Source organism: Canis lupus, chromosome 22 (assembly GCF_048164855.1).
Source record: "Canis lupus baileyi chromosome 22, mCanLup2.hap1, whole genome shotgun sequence".
NCBI lineage: Eukaryota > Metazoa > Chordata > Mammalia > Carnivora > Canidae > Canis > Canis lupus.
In genome coordinates, this window is record NC_132859.1 from 44,799,949 (window position 1) to 44,822,481 (window position 22,533).

The 22,533-nt window shown below is 54.8% G+C and overlaps 1 protein-coding gene across 2 annotated transcripts; it reads left to right on the top strand.

Moving 5' to 3' along the window:
- The first annotated feature begins 196 nt into the window (after positions 1-196).
- On the top strand, positions 197-22,526 carry PLCD1 (phospholipase C delta 1). 2 transcript variants are annotated; one of them, XM_072793366.1, is made up of 15 exons: positions 197-351; positions 8,452-8,616; positions 11,778-12,006; positions 18,259-18,388; positions 18,482-18,713; positions 19,306-19,507; positions 19,684-19,828; positions 19,905-20,054; positions 20,148-20,306; positions 20,524-20,683; positions 20,899-21,015; positions 21,393-21,571; positions 21,659-21,791; positions 21,868-22,017; positions 22,158-22,526. In XM_072793366.1, the coding sequence occupies exons 1-15, from the start codon at positions 318-320 to the stop codon at positions 22,241-22,243; spliced, it is 2,271 nt and encodes a 756-aa protein (XP_072649467.1). In that variant the 5' UTR covers positions 197-317; the 3' UTR covers positions 22,244-22,526. The 2 variants fall into 2 exon arrangements, with proteins under 2 accessions (XP_072649467.1, XP_072649465.1); XM_072793364.1 differs by lacking the exon at positions 197-351 and adding an exon at positions 4,873-5,047.
- The last annotated feature ends 7 nt before the right edge of the window (positions 22,527-22,533 follow it).

Genomic DNA, 22,533 nt, shown 5'->3' on the forward strand with positions numbered 1-22,533 from the left:
GGGCCGGACCGCCCGCGGTAATGACAGGGCCCACGGCCTGCGGGCGGCGGCGGAGGAAGCGGGAGGCATCCGGCTATTTCTGGCCGGGACGCGCCCACTGGCCCGGGCGGGGGTTGGCTCGGCCGCGCGGCCCCCCTCGGCCCTCCCAGATCCCCGAGAGGGGCGGGGAGCAGCGCGGGTCGGCGCGCCCGGGGGCGGGGCGGCGGCCCGGGCCCACCTCCGCTCTCCTCCCCGCGGAGTCTCTTCGGGTCCCTCGGCCGCGCTCGGTCGGACCCGTGCGTCCCGAGGCGCCCCCGCCCGCTGCGCGCCCGTCGGGCATGGACCCGCGCCGGGACTTCCTGACCCTGCACGGTGAGCTCCCGGCGGGCGGGCAGACCCTGCGGGGCCCACCCCGCCCAAAGGCTCCCGGCCCTGGCCGGGGACCCCCGCTCCTTCGGCCGCCCTCCGCCCCGCCCCGCCCCGGGCCCGCCTCTCGGCTCCCGGTTGCATCGGGGAAATCTCGGCCCCGGACTCTCGGGGCGGGACCGCCGGGCAAGACCCTGGCGTCTCCGCGCTCGTCCCCCGGGTCTGGCCGGAGGTGGGGTGGGGTGGGGGCGGGGGTGGGGGCGGGGGTGGAGGCGGGTCTGAAGACTTCTCTGAAGGCCACCCCCGACCCCCTGACCCCGCTGCAAGGATTCAACCTTTTTCTGGTCTCGGAGGGCTGGGCGCCGCGGTCCGGCGGGCGCGGAGGGCCGAGGCGGGACGGTGCCGCGTCCGTGAGTCGCAAGATCTCCGCGCCCCGCCCGCGCCGCTGGAGAGGCTCCCCAAAGCCCGGGCTCGCCTGGCCGCGTGAGGCCGCGCGGGCGGGGCGGGGCGGGGCGGGGCGGGAGGAGGTGAGGAGGTGTGCGAGGTTGGCCGAGGTCGGGCCGGGCGGCAGGAACTGCCCCGCGCGGAAATCCCAGTCAGCGATGCCCAGGCTGGAAGCGGCAGCCCGTCCTCCCGTCCGCGCACCCTCCCGGAGGGACTGAGCCAAGTCTCACCTGGAACTGCCTGCAACTCCGCCCTTGGTCTGGCCGAGTTCTGTCCCTCTGACCCACCGGGTAACAGGCTGGGTGGGCTCCGTGCGGTAACGCCCTCCTCCAGGAGAAAGAGCCGCAGTGGCTTCCCACTGCAGGGCCTGGACGTCTGGCAGGTCAGGACGGCCAAGCTGGTCTGGCATCTCTTCGCTCCAGCCTGGGGACTCACTCACTCTGAAGGATGTCCTGCGCTCCTGGTTCCTGAGATCATCTGCGGTGATTTTGCCTTACGCAAATCCCTGCTTAACCATATCTCCGTGTTTTCTAGTATCCCTGGGGCTGGAGACTTCAGTGCCTGCCACCTATCCATCTAAATCATACATGGAGGTATTGGGAAAGAGAAAGGCAGAGCTCTCCAGCTGCCCGCTAGAGACCCCCTGGAATTCAGGGGAACAGGACATGTTCTTTTCAGACAGCCCCTAGTCTGCCGTGTGTTACCTGGTCTCCATGGCCCAAAGAGATCTTGCTCAGCGCCCAGAGCAGTTATCCTCCCACCAGTAGCTTGGGCTCCTCAAGGCAACCTCGTCCAGCTGGGTCATGGGATCCCTGCCCCTTCCAGTGCTTCCTCTTCTCTCTTCAGAGCAGAGGTGTCTTTAGTGCTTTGGCCAGACTGGCAGGAATGGAGCCTGGATGGCTCAGAGGACCACAGTGGAGACCTCTCCTTTCTCTCTCCATCGTTTAATTAGTGCTGTCTCCTCTGCTGAGTGCCACCTCGTCTGTGCCTGTCTCACACTCAGATCTCCTAGAAGCCCTCTGGTCTCCTCTGAACCAGCTCATGTTGGAACGGGCTCCATCCTCAGGAGCCTCATCTGTGCCCTTGTCATCTTCCCTGGAGAGGAAGCTATGTGGAGACACTGTGGCGTGGATCTGGCCACATTGGCCCATTCTGTTTGAGACCTGCCTCCAAATGCCTCACTCTGTCCAGCCTTTCCTGTGGGGCAAGCAGGAACCCTAAGCTCTTTCCCTGAAGGCCCTGCCACTTCTAGCCCAACACCCAGAATTACCTCCCTTAAGTGCCTTTGATCCTCCTGTAGACCAGATCAGGGAGCTCTAAGGACCTGCTGAGGAGAATTGATGGTAGGAAGGAGTGGTCATTGTGCCCTGTGCTATTCCAGGGTGTCCACACTTCCACTGGAGAGTCTGTACCTCTTGCATATCTGCACCCAACCACGCTATCTGGCTTGGGCAGTCAGCAGACCGCTGCAGAGAGCCCCCCACCCATCTACTGGCCTGGGGGGCTATAGGGCCTCCCTAGTCATGAGATGTCTCTTACATCCTCACCCCAGATGCAGGTAGATGCGGTGTCGCAAATAGGCATAGGTTCTGGAGGCAGACTGAGTTCAAGCCTTGACTTTTTCATCTTAGATAAATTCCTGGTTTTCTTTGTGCTTCAATTTCCTCAGTGAAATAGGAGATAAGGACACTACCGACTTCATAGGCTTGCTGTGAGGACTGAATGAGGTAATACATATGAGGCAATGGGAACAGTGCCTGGTGCTCCATCGGGCCTATATTTCTGCAGGAGGTTCAGCCACAAGTGATCATGCTCTCTGTGTTCTTGGGAGATGAAGGGGCATCATAAGGGAGTCCCTTGCTAGGAAAAATGTGCCCAGAACAGGACTCAAGTACCAAGGGGCTCCTTCTGGTGTCTCAGAAGCCCTCAGACTGATGCTCCAGTCCCCTGGCCTCCTCCCCCTACTCCACTACCTCTGCTGTCTCCATCCTAGCCAGGCCTGTGCTGGGCTCTCCAGGAGGTCCCCAGATGTGCCCAAAAGGACACTGCTTCCCAGGCCCTCCCCTCACTGAATACATCCACCTTCACTAACTTTACTTACACTAAATCCACCCTGCCCCACTGTAAAAACTGGCATTTGTAAAAGTGGAAGGCAGGCTGTAGGGGGGGCCTCATCTTGGACCCAGGAGACCTGAGTTCCAGTCCTCATTTTGCTTCTCTTTAGGTTGTGACCCTGAGCATGCCCCCTTGCCCTTTTTCTGGGCCCTTTTTTTCCACCCATGGCATAGCAACACCCAATTTACAGGGGATGTCATGAGGGAAAAGCACAAATGGGCATAGGAGCTCTAGTTTGCAAAAAAGCCAGTGCCCCCAAGAGATCATGGTTCCAGAGCCATCACAGCAAGTTGGGGTGGCCAGCCCCCTACCCATTCAATTATGTTTCAAAACTGTCTGTCTCTGGGGTTCCAGGTTCATACCCCACAGACACACACTGATCCACACTGATCTTAACATTTTGTGCCATAGGGCCACTTTGACAGTCAGAGGAAGCCTGTGGCCCCCTCCTCAACGTCATGTTTTAAATACATAAAGTAAAATACAAGAGAATTCAAAGGAAGCAAATTACATTGAGATGTGATTCTATCCATAGGTCCTTGGTGTGGGGCAGTGTGTGTGTGTAGGAGGGTGTTCTTGGTCCTCTGGATGGGAACCCTTGTGTGGTTCCTCTAAAACAGGTTCATCTTACCGTCTGCCTGCCCACCCCTAAAAGAAGAACAACTTGTTTGTGCCTGTATTTCAGCCTGTCTACACTAACACACGTTCTCATGATTTATTCTGTGTGGCGTGACCTTAGGCAAGTCACTCTGCGCTTCAGTTTATTGTTAGTGTTGCTTTGCTTGGCCGAGCTAATGGCTGGCTTTGCCGGTGACTCACTGCCAGCGCTGGTGACTGGAGCAGCAGTGAGGCAAAAGGAGGTACTGTTCAGAGGCAGAGAGTAAAAGAGAGGGGTGAGTCAGGCCTCTGGGTGGCGTCCTGACCTTGGCACACAGTAGGGGCTGGGTGCATGAAAGAGAAGTTGTAACTTCCATGAAAGGTCCCACTGTTTCCCAGCGCCCTGGCAGCCCAGTTTTGTATAAAGTTGCAGTGGCTCTCATCTATTTGTCAAAGCAAGCCTGCGTTAATGAACTCATTTTTAAGATCAGCCTTTTTTAAAGAGTTCCATTCGTATTTGGAAGCTTCGAGATTACCCCACTCGGGTGGAGACACCGAGAGAAGGAAACGGGTCTGCCTGTGAGGCAACAGCCAGCTGAATGACAATGAATTCGTTGAGTAATCGAGGCAAAATATTTGGCGGCCTTGGTGGTCTGCCCCAGGCCGGGTCCCCCGCGCCGTCTGACCCCGCCCCATCCTGTCCGCTTGGTCCGCCCACCCAGGCCGCCGCTGCCCGCCCCCAGTCTCCCCTCCTCGGCTTCGTCTCGCCTCGCTCACGCTTTGGGGCCTCCGCCCGCCCCTAGCAGGTGTTTCGAATTCGCGACTCGGGCTCCGCCCCCGCTTGGACACCGCCCCTGGCGGGACACCCACCGCCTCCAGGGCCGGGGTTCAGCCCCTGCCTGCCCGAACCCCGCGTTTTCAGTGAGGGACCCTCCCCCGGCTCGCCCCTGGGCCCCGGCCCCGCCCCTGGCCGGTTTCCCGAGTGAGGCTCGGCCTCCACGTGGCCTCCCACTCGCGGCCGCCTGCCCCGGCCGCCCCCACAACCTCTGGGGTTGGGGCCCCGCCCCCTGCCCGCCCTCTGGGCTCGCGCTCGCCGCTCCTCGGCTTCCCGGGCTATAGACTAATCCCGCTTCGCCTCTTGCGTTCTGGCTCCTCCTCTCACCGCCTGGAGGCCGCCCTCGCCGCGACTCCCGGGGCAAAGGTCCTGCCCCTCCCGGACCGGCCACGTCTCCCAGGCTCTGCCTCCGCCCCTTTCAGCCCAGATTTCCCTCCCGCCCCGCCTCCGGGGCCGAGGCTCCGCCCCTCCGGGCTGGCCCCGCCCCTCCCCGGGGCTCTGACCCCGCCCCTGGCCCGCCTCCAGGGCGGTGGCTCCGCCCCCGCCGCCGGGGCTTTTTGGAGGCTGCGCGGTCCCGGGCCGGGCTCGGTGGCGCGGAGGCACTGGAGGGCGTCATGCAGTGCCTGGGAATCCCGAGCCGCAGCCGCTCCAGAGAGCGTTACCTGCAGGAGGAGAGCCTCAAGGTGGCCGCGCTCAATGGGCAGAGGCTAGGTAAGGCACGCCGGGGGCTCGGAGCTCTGCGGGGAAAGCAGCTGGGGCAAGATGCAGACTGTTCCCGAGCCCCGGGCTCTGCCTCCCATCCTTCGGTCGGACCTGTTTAGTACTTCTGTGAGTGGGAGACCCACCGCGGGGCTGTGTTAGCAGGGGTGGCATGCGGGATGTGTTTAGGGGGGATTGGTTGCTCTCCTGATCTACCTGAGCCACTCCGAAGCCCCCCACCCCCGTATTACCCCTAATGCCGCCTGTTTACAGATTTCTGAGGCACTACTAGATATATGGCCCAGGGTGTTACTGGTATGACTGTGTAGCTCAGTGAAATGATTTTCCGAGACTATGTGATCCGGTGTGATGCTGTGCAAGTGTGAGTGACAGGTGTGACAGTGGGTTGACCTGGTGTGTAACCTAGTGGTGAGCCTGCCCCTCGTGTGGTACGTGGAGCCGCTGTGTGGCAATGATGATATGTAATGCTGTATAACCAAGTGTGTGACATTGTGACACCAGTGTGGTGTCCACACACACCAGTGTGTGATCCAGGGTGATGCTGTGCACTGTGTGTGACTGTGGGAGACAGACGGTGGGTGCCCCAGGTGATTGATGCTGTCCTGTGTTACAGTGTAGCTTATGTGGACTTTCTGATACTGCTCTTTGTGACATTACTCAGTGTGCCTGAGTGGTGACTTGCATAAGGTAATGTTAATGTTTTGTAGCACTAACCCTTAGGCAGGCTTCTGAGTCCTGACTCCACCATGTAACTTCCTAGAACCTCAAGTTTCCTCATCTGTAAAATGGGAATAATGATAGTGCCTTCCTCAGAGGGTTGTTGGGGGAATTAAATACCTGTGCTAAAAACAGTATTTTATTCAAATACTGACCATTAATGTGATGGTGGCTGCTATCATTATCATTGTGATGTCCTGGCACTGTATGTTGAGATGGCAGTGTGCAACTGCGTAGCTGTGTATGGCTGTGGGCTCCAGACCCAACTTGTCTCCATTGTGCATCACCTTCGGTATAGGGGCAGGACTCCCGGCACCCGCCTTGGCCTCCTCTTAGCACCTGCACACCCTCTGCCCTCCTCCACATGGCCACCTCACTGTGTGCGGCTGCCTGAGCAAGTTGGTGAGGCTACAACGTCAGCCCAGGGGCCCCTGAGGTCAGAGGCCCCGCGTCTCTATCCTCCCACAGGAGGAGAAAGTACTAAAGCTGAGTGAGTGGGGCTGAGCGAGGGGTGCCCATGGACTTTCTGGGTGCTAAGGGAGCAAGGATGGTGGGGCAGGCAGCCCAGAGGCCTCAGAAATAAATGGGCCACGCAAATGAGACTCAGAGATGGGGGTGCCTGCCCAGGTTCTCTAATGGCCCAGAAAGCAGTGGCTATTATCAAGGCCCACCTTGGGGCTGAGGTACGTGTTCCGGAAGCCATGTCGGCAACCGGGGGACTTATCTCTGCCTGACCGCAGACAAGGCCACAGCCTGGCTCCAGGACAGGATGAACATGTCATCTCCCCATGGTGTTTTCCAGAACCGGAGGGTGGGGTTCACCTACTTTCTAGCCCCCTCCCCTGCTACCATCTGTGTCATTGGCAGTGGCTTGTTCTAATGAGTGTCCTGCCTGGGGGTAGGGAGCAGGCAGGGGGTAAGGCGATGCCTTGCCTTAGGAAGGACATGGAATGTCCTGGCAGAGGCTGAGGGACTCTCTCCTAGCATCTGGGACTCCCTTCCCCTTCCTGCTGTTCCAAGTGCTAGGGACACAGCCAGCAGTTTAGGGTACCCTGCAGGAGCCCCCTTCTCTTCCACTGAACATCCCTGGCACTGAATGGGGGATGCTCACACTAAGACAGAGGGGTCTCCCAGCAGTGTGGAGAGACCTGGGACAGAGGAGGGAGGAGGCCCATAGACGCCTCTTGCCACGTTGTTCTCACCCAGTGCTAGTGGGGGAACAGAGGCACAGGGAAGGAAGCTGCCTAAAGCCATGGGGTGGGGCGGGGGGGGCGGGTTGTTAGCACTGGGCTCTGTCTTTAGTGGAGGCAGGAGATTTGGGAGGTATAGAGAAGATATGGGTGGCTGAGGCCTGGGGAAGCGATCCAGAAGGTTCCATAGGTTTTGTGGCTGTGTGGGTTTGGCTGGTCGAGTAGGGGCAGTGGGGACATGGATGAAGCTGGATGGCTGATCAGGGTCTGTAGACCTGGGCTCAGAAAAGAAAAGCTTAGAGGCCTCGTCACAGGGCCCTCAGACTGGACCCACACGGTCCCTGATGTCAGCGCTCTGCTGGAGCCAAAGGACCACATAGTTTTAGTTTTGGGGACGGAATGAAGTGAGATGGCCACCTGGCTCCAAAGAGAGCTGGCTGCTGGACTGCATCTGGCTCAGCTGATAGATATGAATCTAGATGCATCTATTTCTATATTATACTGATGAATCATTAAGGTGGTGAGTGGTCTCTCCTGGATCCCAGTTGATACAGGGTCTGCTTGGGGATGAGGGCTCCTGGGGGCCAAGCCCAGTGCCCCTTCAGTTCCTCCTGCTTGGTCCTGTTAGGACAGAGGGCATTGTATCTTTGGGAGCCCATGCCATAGAGACCAGCCCAGGTCTCTGAAGACAGCTGGGCAAGAGGGGCCATGCAGCCAGGGTTCTGGTTGTCACTTGGGGCCCTGGGCTGGGTCCTGCCTCAGACACTAAGAGGGCTCAGTGTGCCTTAGGACTGTTATACCCTGAAGGTCCCAGACCCAGGACATTCAGAGACAGGGTGGGCAGGGAGAGCCTGGGGCATCCCAGCAGGCCAAACCCTGGCCACAGTGGGCTCATTGGTCTCTTCTCAAGCAGGTGGAAGTCAGGGTGGGGCAGCAGGGGTGAAGGTGGCAGGGATGGGCCCAAGGGTCCTACAGCAACCATAATGTTGACACCAAGAACTACAACTGCTGTTACCTCCAGACCTTTTCTGTTCTGCTCTGCCTAATATTTTGGTCCCAGCTTCCTTCAGATCACTTTCACCCCTAAGTGTGACCAGGAAGGGCACAAACTTTGTTTCGCAGAACCAGGCCATTTCCTAGGTGTCTGGTTCCTCAGGAATTGGATGTGCTTGAATTAGCTGCTTCCCCTTGTTCCATTCTGCTGTGGATGGCAGGTCACAGTATATAAAGTGTAGCCTTGAGTGGGGGGGCGTCCTAAGGTTTGCCTGGCCTTAACTGGCAATCAGATGACTTCCTGGAGGAGGCAGGGCCTCCAGGATCACGTTGGAACATGGGTGAAGGTGGGAGAAGGGGACTGAGAGCTGAGGACAAGGCTGGTGGGAAGTGGGTCCCTTCTCAGAGAGGGTCCAGAGGCAAGAGGAGCTAGCACAGGGCCTGGGGCAGCAGGGACACCAGAGGAAGTGGCATTTCACCAGCCCTGCCCCCTAGGTCTCCAGCACGATGAGGACCTACATGCACTGCTGAAGGGCAGCCAGCTCCTGAAGGTGAAATCCAACTCATGGCGGAGAGAGCGTTTCTACAAGTTGCAGGAAGACTGCAAGACCATCTGGCAGGAGTCCCGTAAGGTCATGCGGACCCCGGAGTCCCAGCTGTGTGAGTGTCCCTGGGGCTGCAGGGTGGGAGCAGAGCGTAGGACCTGTGCTTGCATGGGGAAGCCAATGCTGGTTGGGGCCGGGGCCAGGGAGGTCAGTCCTGGACCAGGACCACAAATAGGGAAACCCAGGCCTGTCCTGGTGGTGCCCAGGTTGGTCACACAACCAGGACCAGATATAGGGAAGCTGAAGCTGGCAGAGTTTGGGCAGGGGGTGGGGGGGGAGTTAGTTAAATCCCCCACAGGGAAATTGAGGCCTAGTCTGGGCCAGGGAGGGTAGTCATTGAGGACCAATCTCGGAGGCTGCTGGACAGTGTTGTCTGAACTCATGGGGTATCCACCCAGACAGATATGGGAAGGAGGGAAGTTGGGTGGATTAGGACTCCAGGTGTAGTGAGACCAAAAGCCAGGCCCAAAGTCCGGAGGCAGATAAGGCCCTTCCTGGTTTCAGTGGCCAGGATATGAGGTGGGGCCGCAGGAGGCAGTTCCTCCCTGGGACTGGGGCCATAGCAAAGAGGGAGGGTGGAGTAGAGAGAGGCCATAGCTGGGCAGTTCCCCTCAGGATGTTGGGGCTGAGGGTTTTCTGAACCCAAGGCTGTGAGGCCTGCAAATGGAGAACACCTCCAGCAAGGCCTCACAGAGAAAGCTGTACTGACTAGCTGCCTTTTAACCCAGTGCCCTAAAGATTTTGTAAAATGAGATGCCCACGCTACATCTTTACTTGGTGGGAAAGTTTTAGACCAACACTACTCCAAGGAACTTTCTTTGATAATGGAAGCGTTCTATTATCTGCGCTGTCCAGTAGGGGTGCCGCTAGCTACCTGTGGCCATTGATCGCTTGAAATGTGACTAGTGTGACTGAGGAACTGGATTATTAATTTTACTGAATTTTAGCTACTTTATATTTAAATAGCGCATGTAACTAGTGACTGTTGCATTGAATCATGCAGAAAGATCATTGTAGCTGGATTTCACACAACCCCGATCCCCCTTGGCTGTGATGGGTAGGGGCAGGGGCAGCCCACTGGGGAGTGTGATCAGACACAGATGACAGGCTCCGGGTGGGAAGGGGGACAGGAGGAAGGGGAGGTGCCCAGGAAGGGTTTGCTGGGTAGAAACCTGAGAAAGTATCACTGGCTGGCCCTATGGCCTGTAGCAGGGTTAGAGGGAGGCAGGACAGAAGCAGGGTCAGATGAGGATTGCTGGGCTGGGGCTTTGGGGGTGTGGGCCATGGATGTTTTCTGTGCAAGGCAGGATAGGGTTAAAGTGGATAGAGCCCGAAGTCCTCTCACACAGCATGGGAGTGACCCAGACCTTGCCTCTGCCTGTCTGTGGCACCAGCCAGGCTGCTTCATAGGCCTCTGCCCTGATATGGGGCTTCCTGTCAGATGCTGGCTGGGGAGGAGGCAGGGGTAATGGCACAGTAGGAGTGGGCATCTTGCTCTCTGGGCTCTGGGGATTCCTGAGAGCACCCCCACCAGGCAGGACATGTGCATGGTTCCCTGCATGTGCCCAGCACTTGATGGCAGTGGGTATGGGGGCAGAGACAAGAGCAGGGGCCCTGGGCTGGTGCAATGAGCCGCCCTCATACTGGGACAGCTGTGAGCGCCAGGGCAGGAGGGGCATTCCAGGCAGGAGACCGGTGTGAGCAAAGGTGCAGCAGCAAGATTGGGGAAGGGGTGGGAGTGAGGGCTCTGAACCTGACCAGAGGGGCCGCCGGGGTGACAGGTGCGGGGTCAGGTAGCAGGTGGATTCAGGTGAGGAATGTGGCTCTCTTCCATGTCGGAGACCCCGAGACGGCTCTCGGGCTGAGCAAACCCGTTGGCTGCTTCCCTTCCCCAGGTAAGCAGTAAGACTGTTGTCCCCAAATACATTCTACCCTTGGGGAAACTGAGGCCAGGTGAGGTGGGAGTGGAGCAGCACCCCCAGTTCTCTCCGCATCTGTTCCCTGCTTGAAGTTTCCCCTGATCCTGCCACTGCTATGCTCGCCCCGCACTGGCTCCCAGAGGCAGACAAGGGGTTATCAGCAGTATAGGCATCTGGACTTTCTCTCTGTGCGGGCGGGGGTGCTGGCCCGGGTGCTGCCTGGCTCATGTTTCCTCTTTCCCCTCCGAGCCAGCCCCGGGCAGGGCACAGGAGGCTGGATGAAGCAGTGATGTCCCCCTGCACCCCAGATGGCCCAGGGCCCAAATGGCCCCCTCTCAGAACCTGCCCAGGCAGGGTGCAGGCAGGCTTGGGGAGGACAGGTGAGCTTGCAGCTGGAGCTAGTCTAGGACCCAGGACAGATGGATGTGGGTGACTCAGGACATAGGTGGGGCAGGGGCAGAGCCTAGAGCTTGATGCTGAGCAGCTTAGCATGAGCCCAGCGGGTGAGACTGGCTCCCTGGAGGAAGGGCTCCCTGGGGGCCCACGAGAGGCAAGGTCTTGCTTGGAAGGCTTGGGTATGATAGGAAGTCTCCCTCCCAGTTCCTAAGGACAGAATGATGTACTCTCCCAGAGCCCTAAGGGATACCTCTTGGGATCCTAGAGGACGAGATTGCCTTCCCGCAGCTTTCTCGCCAAGGGGTTCCCTGAGGTCAGGACACATCCAGACCTACGTAGGGCAAGGCCCTGTCTGTGATGCAGCACAGGCACTTCTCCCTGTGCCCCCACATTCCAGGGCCAGGGCTGCTGGAGGGGGGCTCCAGGCTCCTGAATGATTGGGACAGGCGCCTGGAGGCTCGCATGGTGCAAAGTCAGGTGCAGTAAAGGAGGCTATGTGGCCTCCTGTCTGTCACAGGCTCCAAGCTCCAGAACAGTCTCTCCCCATCTCTAAAAGCCCTGCCCTGCCCTAGTCCTCTCACAGGGGCCCTACTCCCTCCAGTCTAGGAACAGCAGGACTTGGGGTCCCAGGTGCTTCTCTAGAGTCAGTCTGTCCCTCTGTCCCCGTCCCCCTCCCCGTGTTTCCCTGCCCACCACAGCTGTGTCTCACACTCCTCCACTTCAGTCCCTGTCCTCTTTCCTCTCTTGTGTTCCCACTTATCCATCCTCCTGCCACCCTCCTCGTCCCCAGACCCAGGCCTGAGCTCCAGCCTCAGCTCTGTGTCCCCACGCGGTACCTTGGCCACATCAGGGGCAGGGTCTGGCCTCACAGCTCTCTCTGCCACCTGTCCCCTCCTTGCAGTCTCCATTGAGGACATTCAGGAGGTGCGGAAGGGCCACCGCACGGAGGGCCTGGAGAAGTTTGCCCGGGATGTGCCCGAGGACCGCTGCTTCTCCATTGTCTTCAAGGACCAGCGCAATACACTAGACCTCATCGCCCCATCGCCAGCTGAGGCCCAGCATTGGGTGCAGGGTCTGCGTAAGATCATCCACCACTCGGGCTCCATGGACCAGAGGCAGAAGCTGCAGCAGTATCCTTTTGGTGGCAGTGGGTCCTGACCCAGCCCATGGGTGCTGACTCTGGTCATCCCCAGGGCAGCCTGGGTGTGGAAGATACCCAGCTTGGGCCATCATCCCCAAATGGCATAGGCTGCGTGGCTCCAACAACAGAGATGAATTTTCTCACAGTTCTGGAGGCCGGAGGTCTGAGGGCTGGGTGCCAGCATGGTCGGGTTCTGGTGAGAGTGGTCTTCCTGGCTTGTAAGTGGCTGTCTGCTCACTGCGTCCTCACGTGGCAAAGACACAGGGAGAGAGACGAGATCTTTGGTGTCTCCTCTTATAAGGGCACTAATTCTATCACGAGGGCTTTACCTCATGACCTCATTAAGGCCCCCAAGACTCATCCCAAGATGCCATGATATTGGGAGTTGGGGCTTCAACATATTAATTTGGGAGGAACACAGTTCAGTCCTTAGCTGAAGGGAAGCAGAGAAGGTACCTGGGGTCCTGTTTGATCTACTGTGTGCAGCCCCCAATGTTCCCTCTCCTCCCCCCCATAACCAGCACAGAGTTCTGGAATGGCAGCAGCCTGCTTCAATGGGAGACTGTGTCTTGGGCATTTTAATCTTGTTTCTTGGAGTTACTACATTTTTTTCTCTCTGGGAATTTGGAAGGCCATGTGCCATTCTCTGGGGAGTGATTGATTTTCCCTGGGCCTCATGTGCAGGCCAGCCTGCAGGCTTAAAACTAATTCACCTCCAAATCTGGATGCACAACAACATGCTAGCCTATGATTCAAAGTGATCAGGCTTCTGGTTCATAGGATTAGGGTGGAACCGGTTCCAGCTCCTTTATTTTAATGACAGTTTTATTGACATATAATTTACATACCATGTAATTCACCTGCTTAAAGTGTACACATCAGTGCTGGTTAGTTGTAAATTCACAGGCTTATAAGTAAATTTACAACATTTTCATCACCTTAAAAAGAACCCATTAGCAGCCAGGCCACATCTCCCCATGATCCCCCTGCCCTGGACAATCGCTAATCTACTTTTTGGCTCTGTATATTTGCCTTTTTCTGAACATCTCATATAAATGGAATCGTACAGTCCTTTGTGACTGGCTTCATTCACTGAGCATGTTTTTCAGGTGCATCCGTGTTGTAGTATGACTCAGGATTTCCTGGGGTAGTATACATCAGACCTTCATTCCTTCTTATGGCTGAACAATATTCCATGGTGTGGTTATTCCACATTTTATTTATCCAGTCAGCAGTTGATGGACAGTGGAGCTGTCCACTGTTTCACTCTGGAGCTTTTATGAATTAATGCCGCTATGAACATTTGTGCAGAAGTTTTGTGTAGTCTATACCTAGAATTTATAAGTCTTACAGTAACCGTATGTTTAACCTTTTGAGGGACTTCCAGTTTCCCAATGAGGAAATTGACGTTCCCACCAGCAGTGTAGGAGGGTTCCAACTTTTTGCATCTTTGCTAAGGCTTGTTGCTATTCTTACTACTTTATGGTAGTCACCTTTGTGGGTGTGAAATGGTATCTCCTTGTGGTTTCAATTTGCATTTCCTTGATAGCCAATGATGTCAGCTATCTTTACATGTGTTTATCAGTCATTTATAGAAATATCTATCAGATACTTTAAAGAAATATCTGTCAGATCCTTTGCCCATTTTCTGTTCTTTTGGTTTTTTTAATATTTTATTTTTATGTAATTTCTATAGCCAATGTGGGTCTGGACAACCCTAAGATCAGGAGTTGCATGCTTGGGCACCCGGGTGCTCAGTCAGTTAGGTGTCCAGTTCTGTTTTGGCTCAAGTCATGATTTCAGGATTGTGAGATCGAGCCCCACGTCTGGCTCCATGCTCAGTGGGTAGTCTGCTGGAGATTTTCTCCCTCTGCCCCGCCCCCTGCTCACACATGCGCGCGCGCGCGCTCTCTCTCTCTCTCTCTCTCTAAAATAAATTAAAAATCTAAAAAAAGAAAAAAGAAAGAAAAAAATTGCATCTTCTACCCACTGAGCCAACCAGGCACCCCTGTTAAGCTCTTTTTTAAATGGATCTGTCTTTTAAACATTTTTATTGGTGGGAAAATCTACGTAAAATTTACCATCTTCAACTGTTTTAGTAGTGTTGAGTACATTCACATTGTCACGCCAGTCAGAACTTTCTTTGTCTTGTAAAGCTGAAATTCTATACCCATTGAACATTCTCATTCTCCCGCTTCTAATCTCCACCCCCACCCCCTACCCACCCCCACCCCTGCCCCGCAACCACCCTCTACTTCCTATCTCTATGAATTTGAGTACCCTAGGGACCTCAGACAAGTAGAATCAGATAGCATTTGTCTTTTTTGCACCTGGCTTATTTCACTTAGCATTATGTCCTCAAGGTTCATCCGTATTATAGCCTGTGTCCAGATTTACATCCTTTTTAAAGGCTGAATAATAATATTCCATTGTCTGCATATACCATATACTGTTTTTTCATTCATCCGTTGAAGGGTGCCTGGTTTGCTTCCACCTTTTTGCTGTTTTGTGAATAATGCTGCTGTGAACATGGCTGTACAAATATCTCTTTGAGACCTTGCTTTCAGTTCTTTGGGGTATATACCTAGAAGTAGAGTTGCTGGATCACAGGGTAATTCTACTTTCAATTTTTTGAGGAACTACCATACTGTTTTCCATAGCACCTGTACTAGTGTACACTAACTGACAGTGCACAAGGGTTCCAATTTCTTCAAATCCTCAACACACTTGTTATTTTATGGATTTTTTTGTTTGATTTGGTTTGGATTTTCATTTGCATTTCTCTAATAATTAATGATGCTAAGCATATGTGCTTTCCTGAATTTTCTCTGGAGAAATGTCTATTCACATCTCTGGTGCAATTGGTTTGTGGTTTTTTTTAAAGATTTTATTTATTTATTCATGAGAGACAGAGAGGCAGAGACATAGCGGAGGGAGAAGCAGGCTCCATGCAGGGAGCCTGATGCAGGACTCGATCCCAGGACCCCTGGATCACACCCTGAGCCAAAGGCAGACCCTCAACCACTGAGCCGCCCAGGTACCGCCCCCCCCCCCCCCCCCCGCTGGTACAATTTTTAATTGGGCTATGTCTTTTGATTATTGAGTTGTAAGAGTTATTTATATATGCAAGGTACAAGTTTCATCATAATTATCCTTGTAAATAATTTCTCCCATTCTGAAGGTTCTTTTCTTTTTCTTGATGGTATCTGAAACAAGAGGGTTTAGTTTTGGTGACACCTAATTTAGCTACTTTTGCTTTTTTTTGCTTGTGATTTTTGCTGTTATATCTAAGAAGGCTTTGCTTAACCCAAAGTCACAAATATTTGCTTTTGTTATTTTTTCTAAACGTTTTATAGTTTTAGCTATTACATGTAGGTCTTTGATTCATTTTGAATTCATTTTTGTGTGTAGTGTGGTTTGGGGGATCCAACTTCATTTTTTTCACATGTAGGTAGTTGTCCTTGCACCATTTGTTGAAAAGACTGTTCTTTCCTCATCAGTTGTCCTTACACCCTCATCAAAAACCAATTGACCGTAGATATGAGGGCTTATTTTCATGACTGTCAGTTTTATTCCATTTATCTGTATGTCTGTCCTTGCACCAGTACCATATTCTGGTTACTGTAACTTTGTAAGTTTTGAAATTGGGAAGTATGAGTTCTCCAAATTTGTTCTTTTTTTAAATAAAAAAATCTGTTTATTTATGAGAAAGAGAGAGAGAGAGAGAGAGGAGGACCAGGAGAGAGGGAGAGAGAGAGAGAGAAAGAGAGTGAGAGAGAGAGAAAAGGAACAGGAGGGGCAGAGGGAGAGTGAGAGAGGATCTCAAGCAGACTCTATGCTGAGCATGGAGCCTGGTTCAGGATTCAATCTCATGACCTAAGATTGAGCTCTTGGCTGAAACCAAGAGCTGGACGCTTAACTGACTGCTCCACCCAGGTGCCCTTGTTCTTTTTTTGCAAGATTGTTTTGACTATTCTGGGTCCCTTGATGTTCCATGTGAATTTTAGGATCAATTTCTGCAGAGAAGCAAGCATGATTATGATAGGGGTTGTGCCGAATCTGTAGATCAATCTGGAGAGTATTCCCTATTTAACGATATCAAATCTTGTGATTTGTAAATATGGGTATCTTTCCATTTATTTAGATCTTTCTAAATTTCTTTCAACATTGTTTTGTAGTTTTCAGAGTATAAACTATACATTTAAAAAAATTTAGGTGTTTTAACTCATTTTGAGGCTCTTTGCTGGAATTACTTTGTTAATTTCATTTTCTGATTATTCATGACTAGTGTATAACCAGCTGCTTTGAGGGACATACTTTGAGCCCTGTTAGTTTCCTTACTCTGTGCTTTTCAGCATTTCACAGATTTTTAAGTATTTTTTTCAAGTCTACCTCTGACTGATTTTGAGCTTTTTTAAAAGTCTAATTCTGTAAGTGGTGGCTTATCCTTGGACAATCTTGTACCCTCTGGAGGCTTCTGTTGCCCAGCCTTTGAGATCATAAAATCATCCCAGCTTGCTGAATAGTAGTTAGCATGGGAACCTCATATCCAGCTGGACCACTTTGAATTTGATTTTTTTACCTGCAATTCTGCTATAATTATTTTTTCATGTAAATATATACATAAAATGTGGAGTTTTCTTTTAATTTTTAAAAAAGATTTAATTTATTAGAGAGTGTGTGTGTGTGTGTGTGCCCACGTGTGTGCATGTGGCGGGTGTGTGTGGGTGTGTGTGTGTGTGTGTGTGGAGGGAGGGGCAGAAGGAGGAGAGAGAATCTCCAGGTAGACTCCCTGCTGAGAACGCGGAGCCCAAGGCAGGTTTCAGTTTCATAAGCCTAAGATCATGACCTGAGCCAAAACCAAGTCAGACGCTTAACCAGCTAAGCCACCTAGGCACCTCAAAATGACGTTTTAAAGGCCCACAAAACAAAACTCCGATATTTGGGTTTTCCCCCAATCTCCTTTTCTGCATTTCAATTTGCCTAATGATGCATTTGCCAAAATAGTGGAGATCATACATTTGTATCCACTTTCTGTGTACCATTATGTCATAATTATTTCCCAGTGTTAGTACAGTTTCCATAAAAAGCTGTAGTGACTGTGTAATATTCCCTGGAGTAGATGCCCTATAAGTTAGTGATCTATTCTTTTTGTGCTGAACATTTATTTTCAGTCTCTCACTACTATAAGTAACATTGCAAAGAACTATGTTCCTAAAACCTTTAGGTATTTAGGAGTATCTCCTTATCAATAGATTCCTAGAAGTGGAATTAGCAAGTACAATGATGTAATAGTTTCAAGCTTTAGCTGTATCTCTGCATCACATTGCCAAGGGTTGGACAATTTCCTTTGTCCAAATGGTGGTTAGGAGTATCCGTGTCACCTCACCCCTACCTGCACTGAGTAGTATGCTTTTATTTATTTATTTGCTTATTTATTTATTTTTAAATTTTATTTAAATTCAGTTTGCCATCATATAGTATAACATCCAGTGCTCATCTCATCATGTGGGTAGTATGCTTTTAAATTGCTGATCTTATAGTTTAAGAAATTGCATCTCATTTGCAAATTATTAATATCTTTGATTACCAAGAACATTTGCAAAAGATCAGTTTGTGTCCTTTTCTCAATTATTAGGGTCATCCTCATGTTATCTGGATGGCTTTATTTCTACTTTACTCAACCCTCAGAATTATTTAAGTTTATATGGTATCAGTTATGTTGTTTCCTTTGTGACCTCTAAAAACCTGCTGACTTCTAAAATCCTGCTGTCAATTTTTAAAAATTGTTTTTGTTGTCTTTGTTCTTCAATTTCTGTGGAATGTACCGTGGAGTTCCTCTTTCTTGGCTTCTCCAGGTCAAGTCTGAGGGGAGAGGGGCTGGAGGTAAGGGAGAAGTGGGGGCCTAAGTGCCCCAGTGTGACAGCATGATTCAGGCTTTGTTTTTGCCTGTGGTATCCTCACCTTCTGACCTGTGGCTTACAGTTTGCTGTTTCCTGTAAAATAAGTAAGTAGAAAAAAGACCTCTTAATAGGATGTAACATTTTCTCCAAAGAGGCCATCGGGTTGTGTCCCTGGAATGCTGATGTGCAGTACAGTATGCCTGGCCTGCAGGGAGCTTTGTCTATAGGTGATCTCAATCCACCTTGTTCCAGGAGTTGACCCTGGGCTTGAACTGTGGTTCTCGCTGGGACCTTGGGGGTACCAGGGCTCCTGGGTTCTTTCCTTACTTCTTGCCCAGCTGGATTCACTCCTGCTTGCGAAAAGCTGACAAAAACAAGGACAACAAGATGAGCTTCAAGGAGCTGCAGAACTTCCTGAAGGAACTCAACATCCAGGTGGATGACAGCTATGCCCGCAAGATCTTCAGGGTGAGGCAGGGAGTGAGGGCTGGGCCTGGGTGGCTGTGGGCCCTAGAGCCGGGTTGGGACCATGCTCTGAGCCCTGCCCACCTGGCCTTGCAGGAATGTGACCACTCCCAGACGGACTCCCTGGAGGACGATGAGATTGAGGCCTTCTACAAGATGCTGACCCAGCGGGCGGAGATTGACCGCACCTTCGCTGAGGCGGCGGGCTCTGGGGAGACACTGTCCGTGGACCAGTTAGTAAGCTTCCTGCAGCACCAGCAGCGGGAAGAGGCGGCAGGGCCTGCCCTGGCGCTCTCCCTCATTGAGCGCTATGAGCCCAGTGAGACTGGTGAGAGCCTGGCTGCGGTCCCTGGGGTCACACGGGGCTGGGAGACCCCTGGGGAGACTGCAGCCCAAGTGTAGGGAGCTGGAGGGAAGGGGGATGCCTCAGCGGGCCCCAGGGCCTCTGGTCAGCGTTTGCCTGCCCCATGAAGGCAAGCAGATGGGAGACAGGGCCCCAGCATCACTACCCTTCTCCTGGTTCTTCGTCCAGGGGGGTTTGTAGGCTCCTCCCTCAGGAAATAGAGAGGAGGCTGGAAAAGCAAACCCTTTTCCTGCTTCCATCCTGGGGCCCTGTCCTGGGGAGGCTTCAGTCTGGAGGCACGGAGGAGGAGGAGGAGGAGGAGGAGGAGGAGGAGGAGGAGGAGGAGATGATGAGGCCCCACCTTCAGGGGCCTCACAGTGTGGGGGACCGGGGAGGAGACAGGGTCCCAGTCTGATGGCTGACTCAGACATACCCCCTCCGAGGGATATCTCGACCACCAGCTGAGGACGGGGAGGCAGGGACAGCAAGGGGCTCCCCTGCCAGGGCGGCGGCGCCAGGAGGGTCTCCTGGAGGTGGCTGGCCCCAAGGCTCTGACCGGTGCCCGGCTCCTTTGCAGCCAAGGCGCAGCGGCAGATGACCAAGGACGGCTTCCTCATGTACCTGCTGTCCGCCGACGGCAGCGCCTTCAGCCTGGCGCACCGGCGGGTCTACCAGGACATGGGCCAGCCGCTCAGCCACTACCTGATGTCCTCCTCGCACAACACCTACCTGCTGGAAGACCAGCTCACGGGGCCCAGCAGCACCGAGGCCTACATCCGGTGGGGCCCGGGAGGGGGCGGGGCGGGGCGGGGCGGAGCTGGAGGGCGGGGGCCGGGCGGCCTGGGGGAGGGGCCGGGCGGAGCTGTGGGCGGGGCGGCCTGTGGGCGGGGCTGAGCTGGGGGCGGGGCTGAGCTGGGGGCGGGGCTGAGGGCCTAGCGGGCGCGCCTACCCGCAGGGCGCTGTGCAAGGGCTGCCGCTGCCTGGAGCTCGACTGCTGGGACGGCCCCAACCAGGAGCCCATCATCTACCATGGCTACACTTTCACCTCCAAGATCCTCCTCTGCGACGTGCTCAGGGCCATCCGGGACTACGCCTTCAAGGTGGGCGCGCCCCTGGCGGGTGAGGAGGGCCGTGGTAGGGGCCGCCCCCCCTCCTAACCTGCCCTGGGGCCTCCAGGCGTCCCCGTACCCCGTCATCCTGTCCCTGGAGAACCACTGCAGCCTGGAGCAGCAGCGGGTGATGGCGCGACACCTGCGCACCATCCTGGGCCCCATGCTGTTGGACCGGCCGCTGGACGGGGTCACCACCAGTCTGCCTTCCCCTGAGGTTCGCGGTGGGCATGGGGGCGTCCTGGTGAGAGGGCAGGGGGACTGGCTGGGAGGCCAGCTGGGTCTTGACGAGCTGCTCCTCCGGCCTTAGCAACTGAAGGGGAAGATCTTGCTGAAGGGGAAGAAGCTTGGGGGCCTCCTGCCCCCTGGCGGGGAGGGCGGCCCTGAAGCCACTGTTGTGTCTGATGAGGATGAGGCTGCTGAGATGGAGGACGAGGCCGTGAGGAGCCGAGTGCAGCGCAAGCCCAGGGTTCGAGGGGGAGCTGCGGGGAGGGGGCAGCGCCGGGGCCCTCTGCCATCATGGGCTGTCTGCCTTGCCTCAGTTCTCCGTGGCTGCCACTCAGACCCTCTGCCCCCCTCTCTCTGTCTGTCTCCCTCTCTGTCTCTCTGTGTCTGGGTTTCTGGCTCTCTCAGTGCCCACCCGCCCCAACCTCTGAATCTAACCTGGGCCTCCCCGTGGCCCCCAGGAGGACAAGCTCAGGCTAGTGAAGGAGCTCTCAGATATGGTCATTTACTGCAAGAGTGTCCACTTTGGGGGCTTCTCCAGCCCTGGCACCTCAGGGCAGGCCTTCTATGAGATGGTGTCCTTCTCTGAGAACCGCGCCCTCCGACTGCTCCAAGAATCAGGTGAGCCTCGGCCCTGCGTCCTCAGCGCGCTGGCCATCCCTCTGACCGTTTGGACTGGCCAGGGCCAGGCCTGGCTCCACCACTTGGGTCGTGGCACAGAGCTGGCACACTCCCTACCCTTCCAGATGGGGTGGGCATGGGGTTGGGGGTTGGGAGGTGGGGGTGCTTGGGCTCAGCAGGAGGCCTGCACTTCTGACCACCCACACCCTTTTCAGGAAACAGCTTTGTTCGCCACAACGTCAATCACCTGAGCAGGATCTACCCTGCTGGCTGGAGAACGGACTCCTCCAACTACAGCCCTGTGGAGATGTGGAACGGGGGCTGCCAGATAGGTAGGGGCTGGCAGGGGCTGGGAGGAGGCCTGCATGGGAGGGTTTCGGTCCAGAGGGCCAGGGGTCAGGAGGCTCTGGGGACCCAGCTGGAGCTGGACACAGGGGCTCTGGGGGCTCAGGAGCTAACCAGCCACCAGCGAGTCTGAAATCCCATTGTCAGCACCGTAGTCCTTTGAATTCTGGCACCAGGAATGGAATGTGAGGTTGGCGTGGGGGCCAGTTAGGGTGGCAGGAGGGCAGTGGGCATCGGAGTGGTGCCGGACCACGTTTCTGCCTCCCCACGTGACTCTGAGGCCTTCACTCTACCCCGGGTAGGCTGGGCTCCAGGGCCCCCCGGGGCCAGCCCGCAGCCCGTGACTGGTCTATCCTGCCTCTAGTGGCCCTGAATTTCCAGACACCTGGCCCGGAGATGGACGTGTACCAGGGCCGCTTCCAGGACAACGGGGCCTGTGGGTATGTGCTGAAGCCTGCCTTCCTGCGAGACCTGAACTCTACCTTTAACTCACGTGCCCTGGCTCAGGGGCCCTGGTGGACCAGGAAGCGGCTTAGCATCAGGGTATGGCCAGCCACAGGAGGGATAGGAGCCTGTGGGCCTCCCTCCCTGCTACCCCTGCTGAACCCCCATCTGTCCCTTGCCCCTCAGGTCATCTCTGGACAGCAGTTGCCAAAAGTCAACAAGAATAAGAATTCAATAGTGGACCCCAAGGTGACGGTGGAGATCCATGGTGTGGGCCGCGACATGGCCAGCCGCCAGACTGCTGTCGTCACCAATAATGGTACTTGGTGGGCCTCGGTGGGGCCTGACCCCTGGAGCTGGTGGCCATGCTGTTGACATGGTACTGGTACTCCTAGGTTTCAACCCGTGGTGGGACACAGAGTTCGAGTTTGAGGTGGCCGTGCCTGAGCTCGCCCTCGTGCGCTTTGTGGTGGAGGATTATGACGCATCCTCTAAGAACGACTTTATTGGCCAGAGCACCATCCCCTTGGGCAGCCTCAAGCAAGGTGTTTGTTGGGGAGAGGGGGTGACAAGTTGGAGGGGGCAGGGCCTGTTATCTCTTGGGCTAGGGCCATTATCTCTTGAAGCATCCTCATTGAGTGACTGGAACTCTCCTTGTGCTCTTTCCTGCCCATCCACCTGCCAGGATACCGCCATGTCCACCTCTTGTCAAAGAACGGAGACCAGCACCCATCTGCCACCCTCTTTGTGAAGGTGTCTCTCCAGGACTAGGTTTGGGGGTTCTGGTTCTGGCGGGGGCTTCCCCAAGCAGGCCTGGCCCTCTGTCCACGTGTAGGGACAGGGCTGGTATAGCCGCTCCTGACCTCTCATTCGGAGCTAGAGGCCCCACGCTGCCTTCAGCTCTACATATTGTCTGTGCTGCTGCCTCTCTAGGGGTCCCAGGAGCTGGCCTAGTCCCTGGAACTCTCCTCAATTCCGTTAGGAAAAACACTGCAGCCCTCTGCCCTCTGGCCTGGCCCTGGGTTGAGGGTTTTTATAAAAAATATAAAACTTAGTCCTGT

Coding starts and splice junctions, on each gene's coding strand:
- PLCD1 (XM_072793364.1), top strand. CDS start 4,951: ATGCAGTGCCTGGGAATCCCGAGCCGCAGCCGCTCCAGAGAGCGTTAC. Junction 18,389..18,481: donor ATGCCCGCAAGATCTTCAGG/GTGAGGCAGGGA, acceptor CTGGCCTTGCAG/GAATGTGACCACTCCCAGAC. Junction 21,016..21,392: donor GAACGGGGGCTGCCAGATAG/GTAGGGGCTGGC, acceptor TCCTGCCTCTAG/TGGCCCTGAATTTCCAGACA.